The sequence below is a fragment of the Ictalurus punctatus genome, chromosome 11 (assembly GCF_001660625.3).
Source record: "Ictalurus punctatus breed USDA103 chromosome 11, Coco_2.0, whole genome shotgun sequence".
Lineage (NCBI taxonomy): Eukaryota > Metazoa > Chordata > Actinopteri > Siluriformes > Ictaluridae > Ictalurus > Ictalurus punctatus.
This window is the reverse complement of record NC_030426.2, coordinates 10,187,891-10,214,632: the sequence shown is the minus strand read 5'-3', so window position 1 is coordinate 10,214,632 and position 26,742 is coordinate 10,187,891. Positions and strand designations below refer to the sequence as shown.

The following is a 26,742-nucleotide window of genomic DNA, read 5'->3' as shown; positions in this document are numbered from 1 at the left end:
CATTTTGTTCAGCGTAGTGCTCGGTGTGATAATTCTAATAATTTTGGGGCTATCTGTCTACAAAATGACCAGGAGCAAATGGGCTAAGTATTCTCACCATCCTCTCCATAATGAAGATACAGGTTAGAGCAACTTTCCTAACAATATTGTCTTCAGGAGCCTGAATGAATATTTGTGTGTCCAATTTCTATTGTATACTGACAATTAATAAATTCTGTACCTGCACATGTAGGTGGGCAGTTCATGGTAACAGATGACACTCTATTGATTTCAGGAGGGCTTTATGATGGACCTCAGATCGACAACTCCACGGTAACTGCACTGAACGAAGACCACATGTACACCTACACACCTACTCAGTTCAGACTGGAGTTCTTGCATGAGGACCCAACAACAGACCATATACATGAGGCTACCACCTTTAAAACTTTCAACACCACTGACCAACAGCCTTAATAAATCAGTCATGCATGTTAAAACTCATAATAAGCTTGAATAATTTTATTTCTTGGAAAGAATAATAGATGAAACAACAGTATGGAACAGTAACAAGGAATGATGCATAAAAACGTAACAACATTTAAATAATTAACAAATGTGTGAAAAACACAAGCAAACAAATTGGGGATAAAGTACCCTGAAAATATATTTCTCTTTCTATATTAATATATTAATACCTTTCCCTTTATAAATATGATCTAATACATTGTTGAATTAAAATGAACAGGAGAACCAATAACAAGTCTAATGTTATGTGATTAAGTTAGACAGTGTAAAAGTGGTTAAGCAAATATTTTTTCAGTGACTTTTTTCTTTTTCTTGTCTGAACTGGTAATGGTAGTCCAACCTGCATCCCGCATTCTCTTCATAGCTGCCAGTTTTAATGCTGCTCCTGGAGACTTATAAACAGCAGAACTCTGTACCTGTAAATAAACAACATTGGAACATTGTTTTGAGTTTTCTGTCATTCTGAAAAAGTCTTATATAAACAACAATCAGCCATAAGATAACCACTGACAGGCAAGGTGAACAACATTGATTGTCTGGTTACAATGGCACCTGTCAAGGGGTTGGATTTATTAGGCAGCAAGTGAACAGTCAATTCTCGAAGTTGATGTGTTGGAAGCAAGAAAAATGGGCAAACCTAAAGATCTGAACAACTTTGATAAGTGCCAAATTGTGATGGCTACTTGGGTGATGGTTACAACTTGATCAGAGCATCTCCAAAATGGCAGGTCTTGTGGGGTGTTCCCAGTATGCAGTGGTTAGTTCATAGGGTTCCCAAGGTTCACTGATGTGCATGGGGAGCGAATACTAGCCCGTCTGGTCCGATTCCACAGAAGAGCTACTGTAGCAATAATTGTTGAAAAAGTTCATGCTGGATATGATAGAAAGGTGTCAGAACAAAGCAGGGTTTTCCCTAGGTTTTCAGAGGGCTTAGGTGCTGTCTGGGTTCTGGGGGGGATGTTGGTGGTTGGGGAGTTTGAATTTATTCAAAGGAAATCTTAAGTTATTTTAGGTTTTTCATGTTGTTTTCGACCCTGATCCTTAACATATTTGTCAAAGAAAACTGGCAAAACTTAATGTACTTATAGTCAAAAGTCTATTCATTTAACCAAATAAAATGTTTGAGATTTAATGAAAACAAATGACTTTTTATATTCACTCAGCTTAAGGTGCTCCACAAAAACACTTAGGTGCTGTACCCAAGTTTTACTATGGTTAGGAAAACCCTGCAAACAGTGCATTGCAGCTAGATGCATATAGGGCTGCGTAGCCGTAGACTGGTCAGAGTGCCCATGGTGACCCCTGTCCACCACATTGTGAACATACTGACCCCTGTCTACCAACGAAAGCCCCTACAATGGGCATGTGAGCACTGGACCATGGAGCAACGGAAGAAGGTGGCTTGGTCTGATGAATCATCTTTTCTTTTACATCATGTGGATGGTTGGGTGCATGTGCGCCGCTTGCCTGAGATGGCACCAGGATGCACTTTGGGAAGAAAGCAAGCCAGTGGAGGCAGTGTGATGCTCTGGGCAATATTCTGCTGATAAACCTTGGGTCCTAGCATTCATGTGGATGTTGCTTTAACACGTACCTAAACACTGTTGCAAACCAGGTACACCCCTTCTAGGCCATAGTATTCCCTAAAGGCATTGGCTTCTTTCAGCAGGATGAACTGCAAAAACTATTCAGAAATGGTTTGATGAACATGACAAAGAGTTAAAGGTGTTGACTTGGTCTCCAAATTCCCCAGAACTCAATCCAATCGGGCATCTGTGGGATGTGCTGGACAAACAAATCCAATCCAGGGAGGCCCCACCTTGTAACTTACAGGAACCAAAGGATCTGCTGCTAACATCTTGGTGAGAGATACCACAGCACACCTTCATAGGTCTTGTGGAATCCATTCCTTGATGGGTCAGAGCTGTTTTGGTGGCACAAGGGTGACCTACTCAATATTAAGAAGGTGGTTTTAATGTTATGGCAGAACAGTGTATAAGATACACACAGTACTGTGAAGAAGTCTTCACAAAAGTCTTGCACATGCAAAGAAATGCTGTACAGCAAAGATGCCTTCAAAAATAATGAAATTCAATGTTTCTCCAAAAATACAATAAAGAGCAGTAAACAGTAATAAATGAAACAAAGACAATATTTGGTGTGACAACCCTTTGCTTTAAAAAAAATAGTTTCAGGTAGAATTAGTGTAGTTTTACAAGGAAATGATCTGTAAGTTTTATTGAGCATCTTGTTCAACCAGCCATAGTTCTTCTGAAGACTTTGACTGTTGTACTTGCTTCTTATTTTTGCAGCAAAATCCAGCAGCCTTCGTTATGTTTTTTGTCTGAAAAGTGTCTCTTACCACTTAACATGTTGGTTTCTTTACTGACTGTAACATTTAACTTTGTGCTGGAAAACTAAAGTTTGGGAATCTAAATTGTTTTTGTAATGACTCAATGTAGAAGTCATAAAATAAAAATCTACAACAAAGTTTGTACTAAAATATAGGGTGCCTAAGACTTTATATATATATATATATATATATATATATATATATATATATATATATATATATATATATATATATATATATATATATATCCAATTCAATTCAATTTTATTTGTATAACGCTTTTTACAATAGACATTGTCTCAAAGCAGCTTTACAGAAATATCAACATGGTATACAGATATTAAAGGTGTGAATTTATCCCAACTGAGCAAGTGTGAATTTATCCCAACTGAGTGGCGACGGTGGCAAGGAAAAACTCCCTAAGATGTTTTAAGAGGAAGAAACCTTGAGAGGAACCTGACTCAGAAGGGAACCCATCCTCATCTGGGTAACAACAGTTAGTGTTATATATATATATATATATATATATATATATATATATATATATATAATACATGTTAATTATTAAAAATGTATATTACATATATGCCATATTCCAAACCTTCTTGAATAAGCCCAGGCACTCTGTTCCAGAGTTTTTTACTCGCTTGTTAATGACTGTAGAGAAACTCTGTCAAAACAAGCAAAAGATGAAATTTTTTTTTTTTTTTAAATAAATACAAATCAAAAGGATATAACACATATTCTCTATCCTTTAAAACACAGCGTAGGTAAATTAAGCAGCATTACACAATGATTTACCAGTACATCATTTTGTTCTGAGCTGTCAGATTTGGGATCCAGTTTCAGGGTGTTTTTCTTTTCTGTTGAAGGTGGTGTGCGTATTCTGAAAGACTGGAGCAAAGAACACATTCACTTACTCAATTATACTTTTTACATCAGGCAAAAAGAGTAGAAATGCATACCCTTATTCGAGGTGTTGTTCCTGTTTTTGTTCCCAAAGTCCAAGATGGTGTTTTAAGACTGTCAACTAATCTCTGTTATTAAACAGAATAAATGTTATGTATAGTAAAAATCACATCAACTCTATGAGATTATTCACCACAATGAATGTAAATACTGAATAAATGCTAACAAAAGGTGTTGTTGGGTCTTTTCTTGATGGCGTTTCAATTCCTGTCTCCTTTGAAAATGCAGGGGTTGATTTCTTGATTGAAGCAACATCTGAAGTTTCAGAGCCTTTCTCATTTTTGGAAGTTGTCTCAGATAGCTGCAAATAAAATGTTAGTAATTTTCAGGAATTTGATGCTTCCAGAGTATTACAAAAGCTTTAAATGAATGAAAATAACACCTTTTGGGTCTTGTCTTTTTCAAGAGATTTAATTTGCTTCTTTAAGTTAATAATTTCTTGTTCTAGGTACTCCTTAAATAAGAAAAAACAAACATATTTGTAAATAGGTCAAGCATCAATAGGTAAAAAAAACACCAATTATTTTACTGCATTCAAAAATAGATAAACCTCTTTCTTTTTGTAAATGTCCTTCTGTGATGTCTGCATCTTAGTAAGTTCTTCCACTTGCTGCTGCAGGTTTTCCTGTAATATCCACAGTACAGTTACAACTTTGTCTACAAAAATCTTATATATGAACAAATAATACAAAAACAAGACATACCCTTTCTATTTTTATTTCATCAAGTTGTTGTTTTAATTTTGCATTTTCAACCTGCAGGTAGGATAGCTGCAGCTCCTAAAAAAAAAGATGTATTTAAAATAATGATTTTCAAATGAACGTCTTGTAAGAAGAGTAAGAACACGTTCTGCAGACTTAATTACTGTATTGGCTTAAACAGAAATCACTGTTTTTTCCCTTTTCTTTTTCTGGGTCATCTTAAATTCACTGACTTCGTCGGATGTGCTCATTATGCATTTACAACAGCAGATGGCGCTGATGAGACTTTTCCACAGCATATTATACAAAAGAGCCATTGGTACAAGAGGATAGCAATGACATAGCAACTGAGAATACAGCCATGCTGAATAACTTGCTGTCAGTAGATAAAATGTTATGTTACATAGACTGCGAGCCATCAGCTCATTGCACTATTTTCTTGCAATTTACCCTGTTTTTAAAATTATTTGAAAAAATATATTCTCTGATATCCAGAATTTATAATTAAATTATTTAATTATTTAAATTATTAAAATTTAATTTGAATTAAAATAATTAAAAATTCTGTAAATGCTTACATTTAATTTAATTACCAGCAGTTCATTTAATTGATTACATCCCTTTGGTATTATAATAAGGCTATTATTATTACTAGTGAAATATATAATGAAATATAACTGAATTGTATTTTAACAGGCTGATATTCCTAACAAAACACAAGATTAGTTCTTTTGGAGAGTCAGCTTTTTATCAGGACTGGCTTATATGTGAGCCAATATAGCATATCACAGTTTGCATATTCATGGCTTTCATACAAATTTGAAGAAAAGGAGAAGAATAGCCAATAACAAGATATTTGTTATTTCTTATTTATGGGGTTTGATGCCTTATTTAAAATGCAAGAAAAAACTGTGGGGAAAAATTACCAATGAAGTTTTATTAGCATTAACTTCAGCTTCTTGCATTCTTTTCTCATTCAGTTCTGCATCCTTCTCTTCCACCATTTTGTCATACTCATGCTATCAAGAAAGCCAAGAAGATTCATAAAACAACTTATAACTACAATGACTACAGTAAGATTATTTATGAACATTAGTTATGGTAAACATAATAAAATCAAATTCACCTTATGCCTTTCCATCAAAGCAACCATGTCAGCTATCTTCTGTTGGAATTTGATCTCAGTATCTTCCTTACTCTTTGTTGCTTCCAGTGATGTTTGCTTCCATTTTTGCACCTGTAGAAACCAAACTGGGTGTCTAAAAATCAGCATTAAGCTTTTACAGGATGGTTTCTCAAGTCATTCTATGCATTTGAGTTAAAACGTATTAAACTATGGCCATCGTTCATAAGGATCATCAGTATCACAGTATTTTTTGGTAAAGAATATGAATTAGGTCCTGAACGTGAATAAGGAACTCATAGTAAGTAAAATAATTTCACCTCCAGTGTAAGCTCAGCCTCAGATGCTGATTTGTTTTCCAGCTCAGAACACATTCTCTTATACTCTTCCTCGTGGTGGTGTTTCAGACTTTGGGACTCTTTTTTTAATTTAGCTAACTTTATTATAAACATCAAAGACAATGGTATTAGTAGTGTTATATAAAAAAAAAAATCAAGATATCTCTCATCTTAAATATATTTTTAAAATGTAATATTTAAAAATCCAACCTCAGCTTCATGCTGAAAACACAACAAATGACATACAACTAAATAATACAGTACACATTACATAGGAAACATTATTTACTTCTTTCACATTTTCATCCTGGGTCTTGAGTTTGGCCTCCAGTTTTGTTTTTAGATTTGTTAACTGAAAAAAAAAAAAAATCGTAGCACAGAAGTTGAAAATGAAATGTAAAATTCCATACTTAATAATCACTCTAGTAAAAATCGAAGATGAATAGTCCTATTGTTTTCTCTTCTGATTTAATGTCAAACAGATATTTTACACTGCTATTTAATGTGGTCGGGAGTGTAGAATAAGAGATAATTAGTGGACCAGTAATAGTCATTTATAGCATACAGACAAAATGGTCTCTTGTAAAACAAATATGCTAAACTGGGCCATTCTTGCGGGGCCTATAGGTCACAAGAAAATTCTGCAGAGTTATTCTCTTCTTTCTGGGCTGATAAGTGAAATGAATAAAGCAATAAAGGTGCCATTCAGAGACTTTAACAGATTGGAAGAGTAGAACTGTGCAATAAACAATGTAGTCATCCTTACACTGTCTTACAGTGCCACAATATACAATATACACTGACGCAGATTACAGTGTTCTCTACTAGATTTGCCATGGAACTACACAATATACAATATACATTGACTCAGATTATAGTGTTCTCTACTAGATTTGCCATGGAACTACACTTTTTATTTTTAATGATAAAACACACTTTTATTTAAAATTTTCCTAGTTTTGAATTTGTTATCTTTTAAAATGAGCAATGACGCTAAACTTTGGACATACTGGTTTGTTTGAAAACACCAAGAGAAGATTACCTCTGATGGTACAACCTGCAAACAAATACCTGTGTGTGCATGCCACCAGCTCCAAATCAGAAAGACTGTTCAACACAGTGTGTAACATCCTGCTTACTAAAGGAACATGGCCCAAGCATTTGAGACTACAGTATGTAGATATACATAAATACCTGCTTTATATACATATATAAAAAAAAAAAAAACACCTTTCTTTTACACATCAATGGGACTGGTTAGTTTACAATGGATTGCCTAACAACAATCTGTCCATATATCACCATATATATATATATATATATATATATATATATATATATATATATATATATATATATATATATATATATATATATATATATATATATATATTTATATTTGCAGCTATATATGTGTGTATACACTCAACTTCAGGGGCAAGATTTATGGAGTTTAAGGATTTTTCTGAACAGGTAAGCCACTTATTTGTTTTCTAGACTGATGGGAAGCTAGTGGATGATGAATGGCAGTCAGCTGATATATACTGTACAGTTTGCATCATTGCAAACCAATTGAGAATTTTTTGAGCTAGAGAGCTTATGGCAGCCAGATAGTGACTAATGGAGGTATTGGTCAGTTTCTGCATATTTTTGTATTTCAAAGCATGTAGGAGGTAAATGATTGAGCTCTCTGCTTACCTAATCTGTATCTTTATCCTCTGAAGAGAGTAGTGTTCCAGCACTACACAGTTTGTATCAAACTTTTCTGACTTTTTGATATACACAGGTTAGATAACAAAATACAAAAAAGTAAAAGAAAAACCTATGTAAAATGTTATTTTAGCTATTTTTATCTAGCTAGTTACTGGGGTAGCTGTGTCTAAGGCTACAATCACATTACAAGCTTATTTGCATAGTTCTGTTTTTTTCTCATATCCGATCTGTGTATCTCGATGGTTCACATTTGTAATCACAAATGAACAAGTCTGTCCCTGAAACATCCCACATACATACAGTTTCTTGGTAGTGTTTCACTTAACTACTACAAATACTTGTTCATATTGTTGTTTAAATACTTGTAAATACATTTATCTACGAGAGGGTTAAATATCAAAATCTGATATCCTATAACTTTAACAGTTAATTAAGATTGGTCAATCACCAATAGGGTAAAATCAATATTTGTACAGGACTAGGAGAAGTGTTTTTAAATGATCCATTTTATGGCATTTATTGAAAGCATCATTAAAATGGTTCTTGCCAGAATTTAAAATCTCACAAATATAATTTGCTAGAAATATAATTTCACCTTTAGTTCCAGTGCATTGACTTGCCTTTCCTTCTTCATCAGCCTATTCTGTGAGGTTTTATTCTGGAGAAATTTAGAGAAAGGTATGTTAATTTGTATATAGCATAACTGAACACTCACCATAGACATGTAAATTCTATTCCATATGAATGGTAGTCAGGCAAAACAGATATCCCTGTGTTTTGACCTAAATTATTTTTGCTGCTTATAGCATACTTTGGCACCTGTACGGAAAAATTCAGTACAACTTACAGATTCCTTTAACAGTTCCTGAATATTCTCATTCTCTTGATGTTGCTCCTCAATTTTTGCATTTAGTTCCTCCAACTGCTTTCTGTATACAATTACATTAAGAAAACAACACTGTCAAAAAAATTTAATGTAATATTGTGGTTTAACTATGACAATTTTTGTTGTCATTGGTCTAAAATCAGTAGAACTATGTAAATTGGAAGGTTGTGTATGTAACTGTGGTTCTGTGACTAAGGCTGCTGGCCACACACTTGAAGATTTTAAGCCCAATTTGCACCCTCCCCAACGATTGGAAGGGGGGCTGGGGCGGTCAGGGGATAGCCGTGGCCTGTTTCGAGGCTTGTCGCTACCGACTTTTTGTCCAAAAATCCTCAATTGTGTGGTGTCTGTACGATTATTTTACTGCTCTGGACCGAGTCAGAGCCTTCCCGATCCCAAATCATAAATATCAAACATGTTTGATATTTCCGACTCTTGATCATGTTGCTGGAGGCGGGATACTCGCAATACCCAATGAAAGCGAGCAAGCGTCACCAAACGGGTACTCCATACTTTTATAGCAGAAACATGGCAGCCACAACATGCCATGAAAGTGGAGAATGGTTCCGCAACGGAGATAAGCGAAGAATTTTTTAATAGTATATTGAGCCTAGGACACTGTACTCTCTGGTGAGAGAGACACACAGAGAGAGAGAGTCTGTCTGTGTGTGTGTGTTAAATAATTTTCTGCTGTGTGAATGAGGCAGGTGATATGTGGCTAATAAACAAAATGAAGTGTGAGGGATATTGTCTTCTGAAGTCACGCTTGATAAAACGCAAGTTTCTGTGAGATCTCGTGTCTGTGAAATCGTTACTACAATCGACAGGGGTGTGGTCTTGCAGTCTGGCCAAATCGTCCAGTGTGTGCGTTCGGGGGATTATAATGTTAAAAATCGATTGAAACTGCCCTTATGTCTGTTGTCTCCCACGGTCTTAAACTCGGTTAAGATAAATCGTCTAGTATGTCCCAGGCATAAGTGGAGAACTGCCAAAGCGGTTTTCTTAGGAACTGCTTGAGTTTTCCTGTTTGCTCATTTCCCTGCTGAATACCAATGGCAAAGTTCATAACCTTGAACATGTCGCTTGCCAATAAAAGATCTCTACTACATCACATGTGTACTCTGGCCACCCTCGTCAACTCGAGTGAGTTGGAGGTCATACATAACGTGTAACAGTGGGAAATCTTACATTCTATAACCTATTAAGCATAATAATCATTCAACATTCTGATCTTGCTCTCAACTGAGGGTGCTCTCAATCCAAAGTGCTGAACTTTCTTTATACAATGGAGCCCTTTTATGGTGCCCCCCAAATAGACGTGCCAGCTGAGCCTTCACAGGACGCAGGGCCAGTCTAGGCACATTTTCAGAGCAGAGAAGTTGATATGCTTATTAATAAACTATTGACACCCTAAGGGTACTTGTAAGCAATTTCTGTCTGACTGACACAGCCAGAACTAAACGTTTATTATTCTGGAATTTTATGATGAAAATCGATTTCTTATTACAAATTGACAGAAAAGAAAAGTATTTAGGTTTAAAGATTTTCAGGCTAAGAAAAATATAAAAACATTTACACAAGTATGTGTTCAGTGGAATGTTCCAAAAAAAAAAAAAAAAATTCTTCTGTGCAAAAGTCTGAGACCACCCTTTTGTTTTCAATCAACTGACCAATCAGTAATTTTGTTTATTTATTTGGTGGCAAACAATAATGAAGTGAAACTTTAATCCTAAATATGAGGTTGGACTACTGATTGGAAGGCCATGAGTTGAAATCTCACCACCACTAAGCTGCTACTGTTGGGCCCTTGAGCAAGGCCTTGAACCCGCAACTGTTGAGATGTATAAATGTAAGTTAGGGTGTCCACCAAATGGCATAAATGTAGATGTTTACAGATTTCATACTGTTTTTACTCTGAAAGTCCTTTGTGTGATTTTCTGTTAAATACATTTTCCCTTCATTATTGTTAATTCTTGTTATTAGTCATAAATTTTAAGACAAAAGTAAAATAGAACTGTTTACTACTATTGATGATTCTAATTTATGTATCAGTCTATGGCAGTTAGTTAGCTGATACCAACTAAAACTGGTAAGAGCTGTCAGTACTCTCCACCAGGAGGGGCTTATTGTTCAACATTTGATCTGGGTCTGTGTCTGTACTTAGCCGAATTCTGCATTTAACTTTACTGTTGCATTGCTGCTAACAGCACTTTATTTTTTCCCCACTGCCAAATCCTCTTCATTCCTTTGTTGTAAAGGCACCCATTCTTCCTATTCTAGAGGGCTGAGCAGCTGAACCTTCTGCCCATTTCTGTTCCTGCCATGGCAGTGCAGCAAAGGTTAGCTTACCAGCTGTGTTCATGCTGCTATGAATTTAAGAATTCATGAGACTCTGCTACAAGCTGCCAGACACTGACCCATGTATCTGTTCTAAAGACACTGTCAGCTGAGGTGAGAATAGTAAAAAGTAAAACAATAGAGTTACCCATTACAAAAAGTGTGTGCCAATGTACACTCATCTGACAGTGCAGATTTAACAATAACATAATTAGAAAGAAATAAGCACTATACATAGTGTTGTGAATCAACTTGTTCAACCCCTTTACAAGACAGAAATGGGAAAGACGATGGGCGTGATATAGAGGGGACCTTTTATAATATTCCTACATGGGGTCATGGTTGTCAAATGATGACTTTGCTATTGGTCAAATAAAAAAATGGAAGTAGAACTGAACATATATAGAGAGTGAACAGGCAAAAGCAAGCCATAAAACAGTCATACAAGCAGTTATAGTTTAAGACACCTAGTAATTAATATTTGTGCAGTAGGACTGGGCAATATGATATAATATGAATATCATGATAAATTATGTCACGCTACACTTTTCTGTATCCTAGGTATCGTGATATCATTTTCTTCCATTTTTAATAGCAATTACAAACTCTGATTGGATGCAGCTGACCTGATTTGTACTGAATTTTTTTTTTTTTTTTTACATCAAACTTAGAAAGTGTTTATTTTAATTTATTTAAAGAATTTGATTAATTCGATTATTAAAAGTATTTGCATTTATTCATTTTTTTAATTACTTTTAAAAAATATATATGTTGCAATCCATATACAGTACTGTAAAAACATCTTCAAGTATCATGATGTACTTTCCTCATATCGTCCACCCCAATTATACAGTCATGTGCTCTGCAGAGTTAATTTAAAGGGCAATTGAGTTAAAATTGAAAAACTTGTTGTTTTGACCGTGGAATTGGAACATAAAACTTAATCTTACTGTAGTTGTTGTTTTTCCACCTCAAGTTTCCCTACTTCAATTTTAATTTTTTCTTCAGTTTCTTTAATTTCCTGTATATGATAATAGAAAATATTAAGTGTTAAGTAAATGCACTAATTCTAATATAATCCACAAATCACCAGACTTAATTTACTCATGTTGAGACAGTTTACAAACCTTGGCCTTTGAATCACTGTCTTCTTGCTGCACAGTGTTCTTTTGAAGAAGAAGCTGATTAAATCTCTCCAGGAGATCATCATATCTACCCCTACATTAACATATAATTATATCATATATCATTAAGACACAAAGACCCAAGACTTCTTTAGAGGGCTTGAAGAAGAAAGGGCACAAGAAGCAATTTAGCTGCAACACAGGACCATATTCCCAGCATATGTTTATATTGACTGTGACCTGTTAATAGCTTTTTCTTATCTTAATTTATGTAATGTATAAAATTTATATAAAAATGACTTAACACCATAAAATCCCAGGGCATGTAGAAGAGCCAAGACTCACACTTCTCATCGTTATATCTTCAGCAATTCATAGTAGTACATACCATAAGAAACTGTACAACATGCCATAAGAAAAAAATGCCCTCAATGACAAGCTGAAAGTTTATCCAAATATATTCTGTATACAATTCCTCAGTAAAGGGGATCACATCTTAGACACAATATAAGACAATTTATAGCTAATACTAAGTGTGAATTGTTATGATCTTTGTTGTTTTGGCATTTTTTGCTGTATTTTTTAATTATGTTGATGTAAGGGGTATGTATTGTCTTTCACATTTAGCTTATTGTCGCAAAATATACCATACCTAATATACCTAATATTCAGCACAGTGGTTTGGAACGTAACATCTGGTGAAAAAAAGGGAAAAGACATGAAGAGGAAAAGCTAAAATATAAGAGTTTGGTGTTATTAATAACACGATGTTTTAATTCAACTTTTAGTAGACATTGCTACTAGGTAATGAACTTGGCAACATTCTGCCCGGAGAACACATACGCGGAGTAAATATTACCTAATGTGCTTCAGACAGGCAGCTAGAAACACAGCAATACCAATTATTTGACTAAAGTATGAGAACATGTTTTTTGTACTCATGAGGTAACATACACTAGACTTACAATAGTAACATGGTATTGGATGGTATCAAATGTTGGTATCTGAGGATTTTTTTTTTTTTTTTAAGAGTTTGAGTAAATGGATACCCGATACCAATATTGATACTGACGGATCCCTAGAAAAAAGTCAAACAAAACTGGTGAATTTCCAGTGTGTTTAACAGCTCTTTTACTGAGTGTTTGTTTTTAAGCTCAGGCAGCTTAGTATAAAAACAAATTAAGTTGGATTAGAAGAAACTGGCAAGCAGGCTTAGATAGTTTAATCATTTTGTCATCTTAAACAAGGCATAAGCTGCTGATATCTGATTAGCCTCCTGCTAAAATGTTGACAAATTGTCATTTATTATTTTTTTTCCAACTATACTTTTAGTATTAAATTCAAGGGCAAGTATTTTAGTACTAGGTGCAAATTGACAGGTAAATAGTACAACTGCTTAGATGACAAGTGAAGAAGGAAAGGCTTTTCAAGATATTTTAATGTGGATTTTGCCTTGCCTTGTATTAGACTGTCTCTTGTTGTGAAATCCTTTTTCACTCATAGATCGTAAGGGATGCAACTATTTTCATATAAATCAGTCAGATACTTTTTTCAGTATACACAATTGATGTACAGGAGGGGTCATGTGTAGTGTTTGTGAACGGATGGGCACTTTCCATTAACCAAGTTCCAAAAAACCAATTAATACTATATTAATTTTATTTATCCTATAGAGATACAGTATATACCGCAGACAAATGCAGTTATTAATTATGTTGCAGTCAAATTCACAATTATTGTTAAGAATCCAATTTGGATCTTTCTTAGGGCCCCCAAACATTTAGACCTGACCCTGTGCACCACACTCTTAACTTTGCATCACTGTTATCAATCTTCTATGCTGAAGTGTTTCCAAACTCTTTTTAAATATATCACCGTGTACAATATATTTCTAACAAAATTAATATCTTAAAGCCACTAAGCTCATAACCAACCAACAGGACCCATTCTCTTGTGGTCAAGAGGTCATCAGTAGCAAACTGGAATAATTATGATCAGTCATCAAATATCTTCTAGTCATGTTTATCTGTTGCCTATGAGGTCTTATACACATGCCACAACTCCCAAGTATGGTTCTAGATCAACATGGTACAAATAAGAACAATCTTTTAACTTACTTACTTGTATTGACTGATATCCTTTTGCAATCTTTCAATATTATTAGATGATTCGCTCTCTTTATTCAGTGCTTCTGATAACTGCCCCTCAATCTCTAGCAGTTTTACCTGTGTAAGAGACATCACAGTACAGTCAACGTTGGAATTTGCTTTGTTAAGACATCTTAGATTTCTGCATATTGCACGGTCAACAATTTTAATAAAGCTTTTGTGGTATGTATGTACATAAATGATCATATACTAGGATAAGGCCTGACAGTGTGACAGATCTTCTACCTGCAAAAACCATGATTTGTACACTGAATTTAGTTTTACAAATCATGGTTTTTGCAGGTAGAAGATCTGTCACACTGTCAGGCCTTATCCTAGTGTACAGTGTGCCACCATTTTTGGCAAAAGTCTTAGTTGACACAATTCAATTTATCTAAATTTGAAATTTGACCCCCACTAAGATGTACATGCTGTTGACGTGTCTATAGTTAATTATAGACTTGGCTATAAACAGTTTTACCTCTTTCAAAAGACAACACTCCTTCAGCTGCATTTGCTCACTTACAACCTCTTCCAGGGTAGCAACAATTTTTTTGTTTTCAACTGCAGCAATCTCCAGTTTTTCCTGTTCAAACAGGTGAAATACAAAGCTCACATCTGTCTTCTAAATTATGTTAGCATTTTCCAGACTTTATTCAACTTTAAATGCTAATTTAAAAATGGTAATTCAAACATGTATTTGCAGATACATTTCCTGCTTAATATGCAAGCGTGCATATTAAGCATTTTTGTGCATTTAAATGCAGAATGGTTGTTAAAATTAAAATGCAAATGCAATTTTCATTTGACATTTCATTTTCAATGTATAAACTATATGTCTGGCATTTTCAACAACCAATAGTGATCTGTCCATTTGCATCCATTATTAACCTTATGCTACAAATGGGCTGAAAATGTGCAATTTGCTTTTACTCAAATGCTATGAGTGGGAGTTTGGGAGGGACTTTTGGTGTGAACTGACATGATAAGGATACACTTGCGGTATTGTCAGCAAATCCAGCTAAACCATAGACACTGGCATGTCTGCATTTAGCATGATATAGAAACTAATACTAGCTTAAGATTTTACCTTCAATTTGTTTATTTCTGCTTGTTTTTCCTCATGTTCTGAAATTAGCTGAAGAGTCTTGCCTTCATCTGCTTTTACCTTTTCCTCAAAAGACTTAAGGGCGTTTTCCTTTGTCTCCTTTAATGTATAAGTAAGGGCATGCATTATCAGATTAGTGAATTATTACTAAAACATAAAAGGTTTGGTGAGAACACTACATACCATTTCAAATTTCAGAGCTTGTATTTGGCTGTCACACTCCATTTTCACTTCTCTTATTATTCCTGTGGTGATACTTGATTTAGCAGAGAATAAGGCAAGAAGGCTTTTAACTTGTTATCTATGCAATGTGTACATACCTAGTTCAGTGTTTTTGTTGCAGAGTTCCTGAGATACTGAGCTAAGCTCTGTTTCAAGTTCTTGAACCCTGTGAAAATAAAGGAATCAATAAAAAAGCGTAAGAACAGACTAACCTGCTTTCTGCAGCTCAAAATGTTATTAGTATTACCCGTATAAAGTAAATAGGTTCTCTGCCAACTTACCTCTTTTTCTCAGATTTTAAAGAGGACTGTAAGGAATCTGCTGTCACTTGTATCTCTTCAATTTGCTGTGACATTTGCTCTTTGATATTATTTATTTCTTTAAGCTTGGCATCTCTCTCCAGAAGGTTCTTTACATACATCTCTTTGGTTTGTTCAAGCGTATTAACTAACAATTTCTGGTTTTCCTGGAGAAATGAAATAACAACATTAATAACATAAAAAAAACAAATAAAATAAAATCAAGCATCTACAAGCAAACTGATTCAATGAATCACATAAAAACATTATGAGCACATGAAGACAAACCTCACTCTTGCGCCTGAGTTGTTGTTCTCTTTCCAGTTTTTCCTGAAGTTCATCCTGTTCTTGTTTACAGTTGTGAAGTAATTCAAGATGCTGGTCTAAAGAAATGAAATCACAATTTATTTAAAAATCACATTTTAAACGTCCAGAAAATTATAGTATGATTATGTAGGTTTAATTTTGTGCAAACATACTTGCAGATTCCTGTAGTTGACTGAGGTTTTTCTGAGTCTCTTGGAGTTTGAGAAAAATTTCTTTAAACTGACTTTCCTTTTCTCTTAGTTTTTCTTCAAGAAGGGAAGCCTTCATAAAAAAAAAAAAAAAAAAAAAAATGTAATCAATCAGTGCATTTACATGGACAACAATAATCCAATATTAACCCGATTAAGACAATGCTCTGATTAAGAAACTACCATGTAAACAGCAATTTTTAATTACCTTAATCCGATTAAGGTCATACTCGAAGTAAGCACTAAACGAATTAAGACATGTGGAGTACTCCTGTTTTAGTCGCATTATCACCGTGTGTTACAGACATGTAAACCCCTTAATAACTTTATTAACATCGTATTTCACCCAGAAATTTATGTTTTGGGCAGCATAAATTTCCCTAAGCCTGGAACTTTCAGTATGCCAATAAAAGAGCATCTTTAATAGAGCATATAAAATTGCACAAAATGGTATCTGCAAACATACAAATTATGTGTACTCACTGCAGATCTCAGTAGTGATCATATTGTGCAGAAGTGAGCTTTACTTCATTTGGACTGCTTCTCATTGTTCTGAGGGTCTGCTATGTACTGCAATGGTATCAGCATTGTTTTTAGGCTTTCAGCCAAATAAACGTGGGTGGATTTCTAATTGCTAAATTGTGACAAATTCATCACGGTGGCAAATTAGCATGATTATCATTTCATAGATATAGGAAACATGTATTGTTTGAGCTTTCCTCTGTGAAAACTAATGCCTTGTTTTCCTGCTTTGATGTGCCAGTGATTCTTATACTCAAATGAACTGCAGACTAGTGGGCGGTATGACGGTTTATCAGTGAGACTGCATGGGAACACAATGCATTACACATAATCCATACAGAATGTGATGTGACAGAGCTGATGACTGAACACAAGGAAAAAATGGAGAACACATTTTTCTGTTGCAGTATTCACACTGCTTGTGTACAACAATGAACAACAATGCAACAGTGATCATCCCCTGAGAATTACTTGTGCTGTCTATATTTCAGTTACTTTTCACTTGTCTACTGATGGCCCAAGGTGCTGCCATCTGTGGGTAATCATGGGTTAAAAACATTGGCTAAATATTGATATGCTCAGCAAAGAACATACTCATGTAAATCCCCCCCCCCCCCCCCCCCCCACCAAAAAAAAAAAAAACCCCAAACAAAACAAAAGCAAAAACAAAAAACAGATATGCATCTGTAATTCTCTAAAAATATTATAAACAGTATGGTTAGCAAAATGCTCATGCTCATTTAGAAATAGGGAAAATGTGCAGCATTGGACCTGCCTGCTATGTTGTAATTCTTTTCCTATTAAGAAATAGAACACATTTTACACATGTGGAGGAGGGGTTAGGGGGAAAAAACAAACAAAAAAACACCACAACATGAGTTATTTTGATTTATAAAAATAAAAACAGAGTGGTGTGCTTGTATTCATTTATTTGAATACAAATCACTGCCCCTGCATAACAAAAAGTGTATCTTTTGAACATAACTCATCAAATCTGAATACAGCCTATGACCAGGTACACACACTGAGAACTTTATTAGTCCATATATACAGTGCCCTCCACTAATATTGGCACCATTAGTAAAAGAAGGCTGTGAAATATTGTCTTTATTGTTTAACCTTTTGATCTTTTGATCATAAAATTCACAAAAATTCTCTGCTCTCATGGATATCAAACAATTGCAAACAAAACAACGGTTTATCCACAAAAATATCTTTGTTAAATATAGTCCATGATGCCATGTATCCTAACAAAATGTCCAGGTCCTCTGTCAGAAAAACATCCCCGAAACATTAAAGAGACCCCACCATATTTAACCGTGTACATGAGGTACTATTCCATATGGCTTCCTCTCTGTGTGCACCAAAACCACCTCTGGTGTTTATTGCCAAAAAGCTCTATTTGGTTTCATCTGATTATAGAACCCAATCCCATTTGAAGTTCCAGTAGTGTCTGGCAAACTGAAGATGCATGAGTTTGTTTTTGGATAAGAGTAGAGGCTTTTTTCTTTAAACCCTTCCAAACAACTTGTGATGATGTAGGTGACTTCAGATTGCAGTTTTGGAGACTTTCTGACACCAAAACGCAACTAACATCTGCAATTCTCCAGCAGTGATCCTTGGAGATTTGTTGGCCACTCGAGCCATCCGCTTCACAGTGCATTGAGACAATATAGACACACGTCCAATTCCAGGTTGAATCATAACATTTCCAGTTGACTGGAACTTCTTAATTATTGCCCTGATGGTTGAAATGGGCATTTTCTATGCTTGTGCTATTTTTTTTATACCCACGTCCCATTTTGTGAAGCTCAACAACCCTTTGCTGCACATCATAGCTATATAACGGTCTTACCCATTGTTATGAATGAATAAGGGAATTTGGCCTATGTGTTGCCTCATATTTATACCGCTATGAAACAAGAAGTCGTAGTTGAACAATTTCCTGTTCCTAGTCACCCAGGTGTACTAAAAAATTTAAAATATCATTGGGAACATACCCCAAAAAATTAATAGAGGTGGCAATACTTGTTGCACATATATATTTAACAGATATTTGTTTTTGGATAAACCTGTGTTGCGTTTGCAATTGTTTGATATCCATGAGAGCAGAGTATTTTTGTGAATTTGAACAAAAGATCAAAAAGGTTAAACAATAAAGACAATTTTGCGTAGCCTTCTTTGCTCAATTTACCAAGGGTGCCAATATTAGTGGAGGGCACAGTGCACCTACACAATCATACAATTATATAATCGGCCAATCATGTGGCAGCAGTGCAATGAATACAATCATGCAGATACGGGCCAGCAGCTTCAGGTAATGTTTATATCAACCATCAGAATGGTGAAAAAATGTGATCTCAGTGATTTTGACCGCAGCATGATTAATGGTGCCAGATGGGCTGGTTTGAGTATTTCTATAACTGCTGATCTCCTGTGATTTTCACATACAACTGGGCTGTACAATTAATGGAATATTGATCTCGATTACGAGTTTGACTGCCCACGATTACATGAATATGATCGACTGACATATACTCTGAAATGACACGATATTGACATTTAAAGTTCATCCTCCGCTCATAGGAAACTCCGCTGCATATCAAATCAAGCGCTTCCTAAACTTACAACCTGTCACCATAGTGGTGCATGGATGACGTCATTTTGTAATGCCAAAACCCGAAAATGAGTTAGCATTTAATGCTCGCACTGCCAGCTTCGCTTCGGGTTTCAGAGTGCACTACGTGCTCTAGTGCTTGCGCGAAGGGAAATCATGACACTAACAAGTTGCTAAATGGGACTGCAGACGTTGCCGGGGACATTAAACATCATCATGCCGAACAGGAAAAATCTTTGCAGATAAACTGTGTCACGATCCAGTCTGTGAGGAAGTTGAGGACGGATGCAAGTGGAGTAAAAGCCGTTTAATAGAGAGAGACAGGCAGAGAAATCCAAATCATTAGACAGAAGTGTGGTCAAAACAGGCAATGGGTCAGGCGATCAGCAAACTTGAATCAGGCTTGAATAAGGGTCGGGAAATGAGAATCGAGGTCAGTAAACATGAAACGAAACGAAACGAGACGAGAACAAAGAACACCTGCTTGGTAAAGGGTTAAACTCAATACTATGCAAAGTCATATTATTTGAGCAGTCTCTTATATACTGTGGTGTGAGTGTGTGTGAGATTAGAATTCTGGAGAAGGTGAACGTGTGTGTGTGTGTGGGAAGTGTAGTCCATGGCGGTCATGTTTGTAGGCTGCAGTGCAGGATGTGAAATGTAGTCACTGGTTTGCTGTGAAATGACAAACTGGTTCAGGTATGCTGTGCACAATTACCAAAAAAAACATGGATGAAGATTCATCCACAAAGTAAATCCGTTTTATGGAAAATGTTTTAAATCAAATTTGGAAAAGTTGTCGGAAGCTTGATGATGGTGACGTTGAAGTCAAGTGACCATGGTGTAGTTCGTTTATAGCATATGGTTAGCTTTTTATTTCTGTCGATTGTAGTTAGATATTAAACTTCATAAAAGTTGTGTTCATTTGTGAAAATTATCTTGATGGACAAAACATGTTAGTATTGTAAACTTCTGTTGATCACAGATCTTATTTTTTTGCAATAATCCAAAAGCCTATGGGGAAATCCTATTGGGTTTTTGTCGAGGGAACCAGTGTGATGCTAATTTCCGGGTTCCGGTACAAAATGCCCATATCCACTGTTAATTAAAACAAGCAAAACAACCAGAGCATTAATCTGCATGATGGAGTGTTGCAGAAGAAGGTACATAGCATTTTGGGCTAAGTCTCTAAATCTACAATTATACATCACCTCCATACCAACAAACCATTTGTAAGGCATGCAAGAAGAAAGACTTTTCTTTCATCTAACCAAAGAGCTTGACACTACTGGTTCTACTGTATGATCAAATGAGTCAAAAATAGAGCTACATTGTTTGGCATAAATAGTAGGATGGTTACATAGAAAAGACCCCAATCCCCACTGTTAAGTCTGATGAAGTATCTGTGATGCTGTGGGCAGCTGTTTTTTCTCCAACGGCCCTGTTAACCTTGTTAAGATACATGGGCTCCTGTACACATAGGCCTGGCCTAAACCACTATTTATGGCTGTTATCATGTTTATATTACAAAAATAGGTGTATGCACAGAATTAAAATGTGATTAAGTTTCTGACTGGATCTCATTTAGAGATATAAGGAACTAATGAACACCTGCTAACCATCAGAAACAAGTATTAAACATTAACAAATATTTCAACACAGAATAAAACATATTTGGTCTTTTTTGTTTGTTTTTTTTGCTGCCAGTACTGGCCACTAGAGTGAACAGGTGAGCAGTACCACTTACCTTCTCTTCCTTCATGCGATATTCATTCTCAAATTTCACTTTAAGGTCCTCAAACTGTTTAAGGCCTTCCTTAGCTGTGTGATATGTGCAAATAGAAAGTGAAACATTGAAATCATTTTCATTACGTAACATCTAGTCCATATTGCATGTCCTTACATTCTGAATCAACGAAATTTCCTCAAAGCATTGCTTTCATTGTTTACCTTTTAACATTTCTTGCTGGTCAGCCTCTGCTTGCACCCGGAGATTTTCAAATGCAGCAACCATCCTCTGAAATAAGAAAGACAACCAAATTTGAAAATTTTGAAAGCTGTCTCAATGGTTCTGAAAGACTGTAGATTAAAACACAATGTCAATTAACCATTTATCTTTGAAATTAGCTAAATGTGAGATTTGTTTTAAATGTATGGTAGCCAGGGAAACCCATTGGCATGGTGAAGTTTGATATTTTCTACTGCATGCCATTCTGAAAACAGATTCTACTGAGTTATATATATATATATATATATATATATATATATATATATATATATATATATATATATATATATATATATATATATATATATATATTTTTCCAAGTCTCTATAACTACAAATTATATCATTTACATGGTATGTACCATAAAAATCAAGCAACCACTTTTCACATTGATTAGTGAATTGTATTTTGGTTAAAGCCCAATTTTTGTATGTTTACCAGTATCCAGTCACATCCAATGTTTTTTTTCAGACCACCACACATACTACTGACATGCACAATACCACAGTACCATATAAAATCCTATTTTTTATTGAGTCATATGTCCTTTAACTTAAAGTCCCTCATTACAATTATTTTTTGCACTATGAAAAATAATTCACCTGAATGTTTTCGTAGTTTTGCAAGAAGAGACCATGAGTTTCTTCTCTTTCTGCCTCAACTAAAGAAACAAATTACATTAGCTGTTTTAACATAGAAAAAATATCATTTAAAATTACATTAAACAAGACAAAGACCTCCTGGATACATTAGACTTTTACAGTGTACTTACACTGGTTCATTTTCTCAGTTGATCTTTCAAAAGTGTCCTTCAGAATGTTGCACAAATTTCTTGTTGCATTACTTCTGCAAGGTTTAAAAAGATATTGAATTACTAATGACTGACAGGAATATACAACATTTACTGAGTGAAAAATACATGCTATACATACTTATTCCTCATATCTTCATTTTCATTTAGTTGCACCTCTAATTTCATGCTGAGACTCTCATTTTCAAACTGTAACAAAGCCATCAGAATTATTTATAATAATAATAATAAAAAAGTGTCACAAGATGCTTTTCTTCTTGCATAAATATTTTTGAATAATAAAAACAAACAAACAAATAATACAATTTTAGGCTATGTTCAAACAGCAGGCCAAATCAGGGCAGACCTGATTTGTGAGTAACCAAAACAAATTTGCCTGTTTCAGACATTTACTCGTATATCTGCACTGACTGACATAATAATGGAGCAGGTGGTTACAATGAGGGTCAATAGTGCATGAGTAATAGTAGAACATTCGAGACTAAACATTTACATACACATTTTATGCCCTTTAACACATAATTATGAAAATACAAATAATAATATAGAAGATAATGTCACGTATTCAGCACCAACTACACCTATTAAAAATAATAATAATACAAGAGGATGGAGTGTGCAGTTTTTGTCTGTTTCAAAACTAACACTACAATTATGGTAGATTCTTCTGAGTGTATGATAAAACAAGACATGAAATTTGATTTGATCATTCAGACTGAGACACAAGTCCTGAATTCCATTCAGGAATTTATTTAGATTTGACACCACATCACAAATGTAGCTTGAATCCAATCAGAAGTCAGATAAAATTTTTTTTGCCATTTAGACTGCAGAAAGTCTTTGCCAATCAAGCAAGATATGCCAGAAAATCGGATTTGAGCTGCCTGTCTGATCATAGCCATATATACCTGAAGTTCTTGAATGGCTTTGCGCTGTGTATCAATTGTCCTTTGATTGTCCTGAAGCTTTCTATCTTTTTGTGAGATATCATAGTCCATTTTTGATTTCCAAGCTTTAATTTTTTCAGCCTCTTCAAACAGTTTGGAATACAGCTGACTGGATCTTAACGGTGGCTGCTAAAATGTACAGTAAACAGTAATAAAATCAATATACATTTGATCTCATACCAAAAGCACAAACATGAAGAATTCACTCACCTCTTCTTTCTCTCTTGGCATCACAGAAATCCACTTTGTGACCTCTTTAAAATAGTAAATTTGAAATTTTATACCAAAGAACATTTGGTACACATCGGGATAATGAACATTTCCACTGCTTCAAAATTAAAATGTTGTTAAGGGTTTTTTTTATTGTTTTGTTTCCTAAAATAACCTGTCTACATGAAAAGCACATTTGTTACCTGGTCTTGGGGACTCCGTAGGCAACACCATCTTGGTATGTGAAACGGTCTCTTTTTCAAAACATTTATTAAAACTCTGAAGAAAAAACATACACATGCCAAGTAATATCTTTAACTACAGTAAAATAGTAAACATCCCACTATTCTACCCACCTGAACTGGTGCTGTAAAGCTACTGTTATCTTCAAACAGCCCAGGATCTTGAGGCTTTACAGCTGACACCTGACCTAGCCTGGTTCTTGGAGGCACTAAAAGTTTATTAAAGTTAAATGCTCTTTCCATGCTGTAACATAACGAAAAAAGAGAATTAACTAGGTGTCTATCTAATCACAAGTTTCTTGAAAAGCAAATAGGCATTGCCGTAATGCTTTTCTACTTACTTTTGTTGGTTTTCTATTTCAAGTTGTGCTAGTACATTCAATTTCATTCAATACATTCAAGCCAACGAGGATGCTAAGTAAGGTAATGTATAATTTATCACATTTGAAGAAGTGAACTTGTATACTGATGTGAATACTTAATTAAAGGTAGAAGTATTCTCCACCCCCAAGCATTAACATCACTTATACTTCCCCACCCACAATTTTCATGATTTCATGGTTCCTGTGTGTTTGGTCTCATAAAATGGTTGGATGGGAAAAGGAATAATTAAGAATAATGCTAGTTTATATATATTACAATACGTTGACCAGCAAGAGCAACATTTAGTAATTATTTTACTGTTTTAGTAACAGGAAAAGATCAAGTGTACACAATACTGAAGTGTATGAACTACTACACTGTTAGATTAAACAGAACATCTGTACACAGTCAAAACAGTGTAGTATGGTTATTTTAGATTAGAACCTTTTTATATTTTATATTAAGTTATTGTAGAGTCAAAAAAATATTAAAATGGTAATTTCACTTAACAATGCCTCTGGTGTATAAAGAGATGCACTGTATGTAATACTGTGGTTTACTTGAAAGGACGTGTTTGGACTACTAATACTGATGAGACAACCCCCCCCCTAAAACAATTGGTCCAAATTCTGTTAATCAAAATGCATCTTGGGGCAGTACAGAGTTCCCTCCACTCATCAAACAGTTCCCTGTTTACATCTTGATCTTGGGTTACTGTCTGTGTGGAGTTTCGTGTTCTCCTTGTGCACAAGGTATTTCCTCCTACATCCAAAAACATACCGGTAGGTGAATTGATATATTGGGTGTAGGTGTGAATGTGTGAGTGGACTGGTGTTCCATACAGGCTGATCAGTGTTACCAGGATAGGCTCTGGATTCGTTGTAACCCTGTCAAGGATAAAGTGGCTAGTGAAGCTGAATGAATGGATGAGAAATGCATTTTGTTTGGAAGGTGGATTTTACATAGCCCAAATAAACACTGCAGCCTGTATGAGATCATGTAGTTTCATATATAAGTGAAATATAGTGTACAGAATACCATTCGTCTATTTCAAGCTGAACTTGTAATTTGCCCTCAGACTAATTTTGCTTAGTTTACCATTCGAATTTAACTTGTTAACATTTTTCAAGTGACACACACATACAAAATAAGTGAGAAGAATGTGAGTTTTAACTCCAACCAATTAGCCAGATGTGATGCTATTGTTCGTTCTTAATATTGGCCGTTTTAATGTTAAATATTAGTACGATTAATAGAACGGAACAAGGATGAAATTGATCAACTGTAATTTATTATAAGCTGAAGTACCTAAAACCCCAGTTTTAAGTGTTAATTTCGGCATGTTAATGCAGGAAGTTGACCTAGTTACGGGTTTGGTTTGGGGAAATAGGAGCTCTCAGAAAGCTCCCGAAATTCCGACTCGTAATTATCACTCGAAGGTCGAGATGAACGGAATATTAGGTGAATTATTAGCCAACGTCGGCACAAAATGAGCGAGCTAGTCAGTTCGTGATTCGACTGAAACGGAAATTTTTATATTTCAGCGTACTTAGGCCTGAAATGACGCTTAAAAATAATTGACGATGTTTAACATATTTATACAACAACACAGGAAGTTTTCGGGTAGTGACAAAGCAGAAAACTATTATTTATATTTGCTGGCGTCGACAGCCTATGGATAGATACTACTCTGCATAGTTAATTCCATACACGTGATTAAACTGCTGTGTTTTAGAAAAAGAGAATGTTAAATTACCTTTTAAATCACGGTTTGTCAGACTTACTTGCTTAATTACCCACTTGTCAGTATTATCTCTGTGAGCAGCTCAATGAGGGTCCTAACGGTTTCCTAACCGACTTCATACTTTTGATGCGCGTGCGGAGTTGAAATATATCACGCGCTTGAATATGGCAGATCTGAAGACCCGCCCATAAGTTTGAGCTACCTTGCCTTTAAAATTACGAGTTTGGATGTAAAATGTAAGTAAAATCAGTCTCGCTTGAATTAAACAATTTTCTTAAATTAAAAACGCTAACATAAATAGTATTTTATAGAAAAAAACGAGTCTTTACCAATAAAGGTGTTGATTCTGATACAAATATATAAAATCGAGGACATTTAACGTTCCTGCACATTGACAGGGTGCCAGATGTGGTAAAATAACACTAATGGCCATTCATGGCTATAACCCAAAACGAGAACAATGGACCAAAATAAAAAGGGAAAAAGAGAAATTAAATCTAATTAATTCAATTTACCCCCCCCCCCCCCCCCCCCTTTTCTACTTGTACCCTGCCTATTGGCAAGTGAGTGCAGTGTGTTTAACTAATCTACCTTGAGGTATGTATCTGTCCTGTTAGCTTTATGCTACATGATGAATTTTTAGTAATTGTATTTTTATATAATTTTATACTTTGTGATTATACATTGTTATAGCTAATTTCTGCTGTATGAATTTTAAAAACTAGTCTTGCAAACTCTAATCTGATTTTGTATTATTAGGTTATTGATAGACAGGCAGGTCTTGGTTTATGAGAATCATTGCTCATAATCCCCCGTTAATATGGTAGGGCAAGCTGATGTATGAAAGTAATTAGCAACAGTGGCTAATTCGGATCTAATTCACAGACTTTCACATGGTCTCCCCATGTTCAAGTGAGTTTCCTCCAGGCTCTCCAG

General features: G+C 35.0%; 1 protein-coding gene across 10 annotated transcripts; it reads right to left on the bottom strand.

Annotated features, from left to right (window-relative positions):
- Positions 1–636: 636 nt before the first annotated feature.
- sycp1 (synaptonemal complex protein 1) lies at positions 637–25,966 on the bottom strand. 10 transcript variants are annotated; one of them, XM_017480433.3, is made up of 34 exons: positions 25,847–25,966; positions 23,814–23,943; positions 23,661–23,736; positions 23,458–23,501; positions 23,209–23,376; positions 22,422–22,489; positions 22,262–22,335; positions 22,092–22,150; positions 21,432–21,498; positions 21,229–21,302; positions 16,307–16,415; positions 16,116–16,210; positions 15,810–15,994; positions 15,627–15,694; positions 15,490–15,551; positions 15,289–15,405; positions 14,680–14,784; positions 14,173–14,276; positions 12,055–12,145; positions 11,878–11,948; positions 8,552–8,633; positions 8,300–8,362; positions 6,281–6,343; positions 5,974–6,090; positions 5,657–5,767; positions 5,457–5,549; positions 4,534–4,608; positions 4,380–4,454; positions 4,212–4,283; positions 3,996–4,130; positions 3,826–3,897; positions 3,668–3,754; positions 3,462–3,530; positions 637–923 (listed from the first exon to the last, which is right to left on the bottom strand). In XM_017480433.3, the coding sequence occupies exons 2-34, from the start codon at positions 23,940–23,942 to the stop codon at positions 783–785; spliced, it is 3,021 nt and encodes a 1,006-aa protein (XP_017335922.1). In that variant the 5' UTR covers position 23,943; positions 25,847–25,966; the 3' UTR covers positions 637–782. The 10 variants fall into 10 exon arrangements, with proteins under 10 accessions (XP_017335922.1, XP_053539666.1, XP_017335920.1 ...); XM_053683691.1 differs by having other exon boundaries at positions 3,662–3,754; positions 25,819–25,965; XM_017480431.3 differs by having other exon boundaries at positions 3,662–3,754; positions 25,847–25,965.
- Positions 25,967–26,742: the final 776 nt, after the last annotated feature.

Coding starts and splice junctions, on each gene's coding strand:
- sycp1 (XM_053683691.1), bottom strand. CDS start 23,942: ATGGAAAGAGCATTTAACTTTAATAAACTTTTAGTGCCTCCAAGAACC. Junction 12,146..14,172: donor AAGGATATCAGTCAATACAA/GTAAGTAAGTTA, acceptor ATGTTAATGTAG/GGGTAGATATGATGATCTCC. Junction 4,131..4,211: donor AAAAAGACAAGACCCAAAAG/GTGTTATTTTCA, acceptor TTTTATTTGCAG/CTATCTGAGACAACTTCCAA.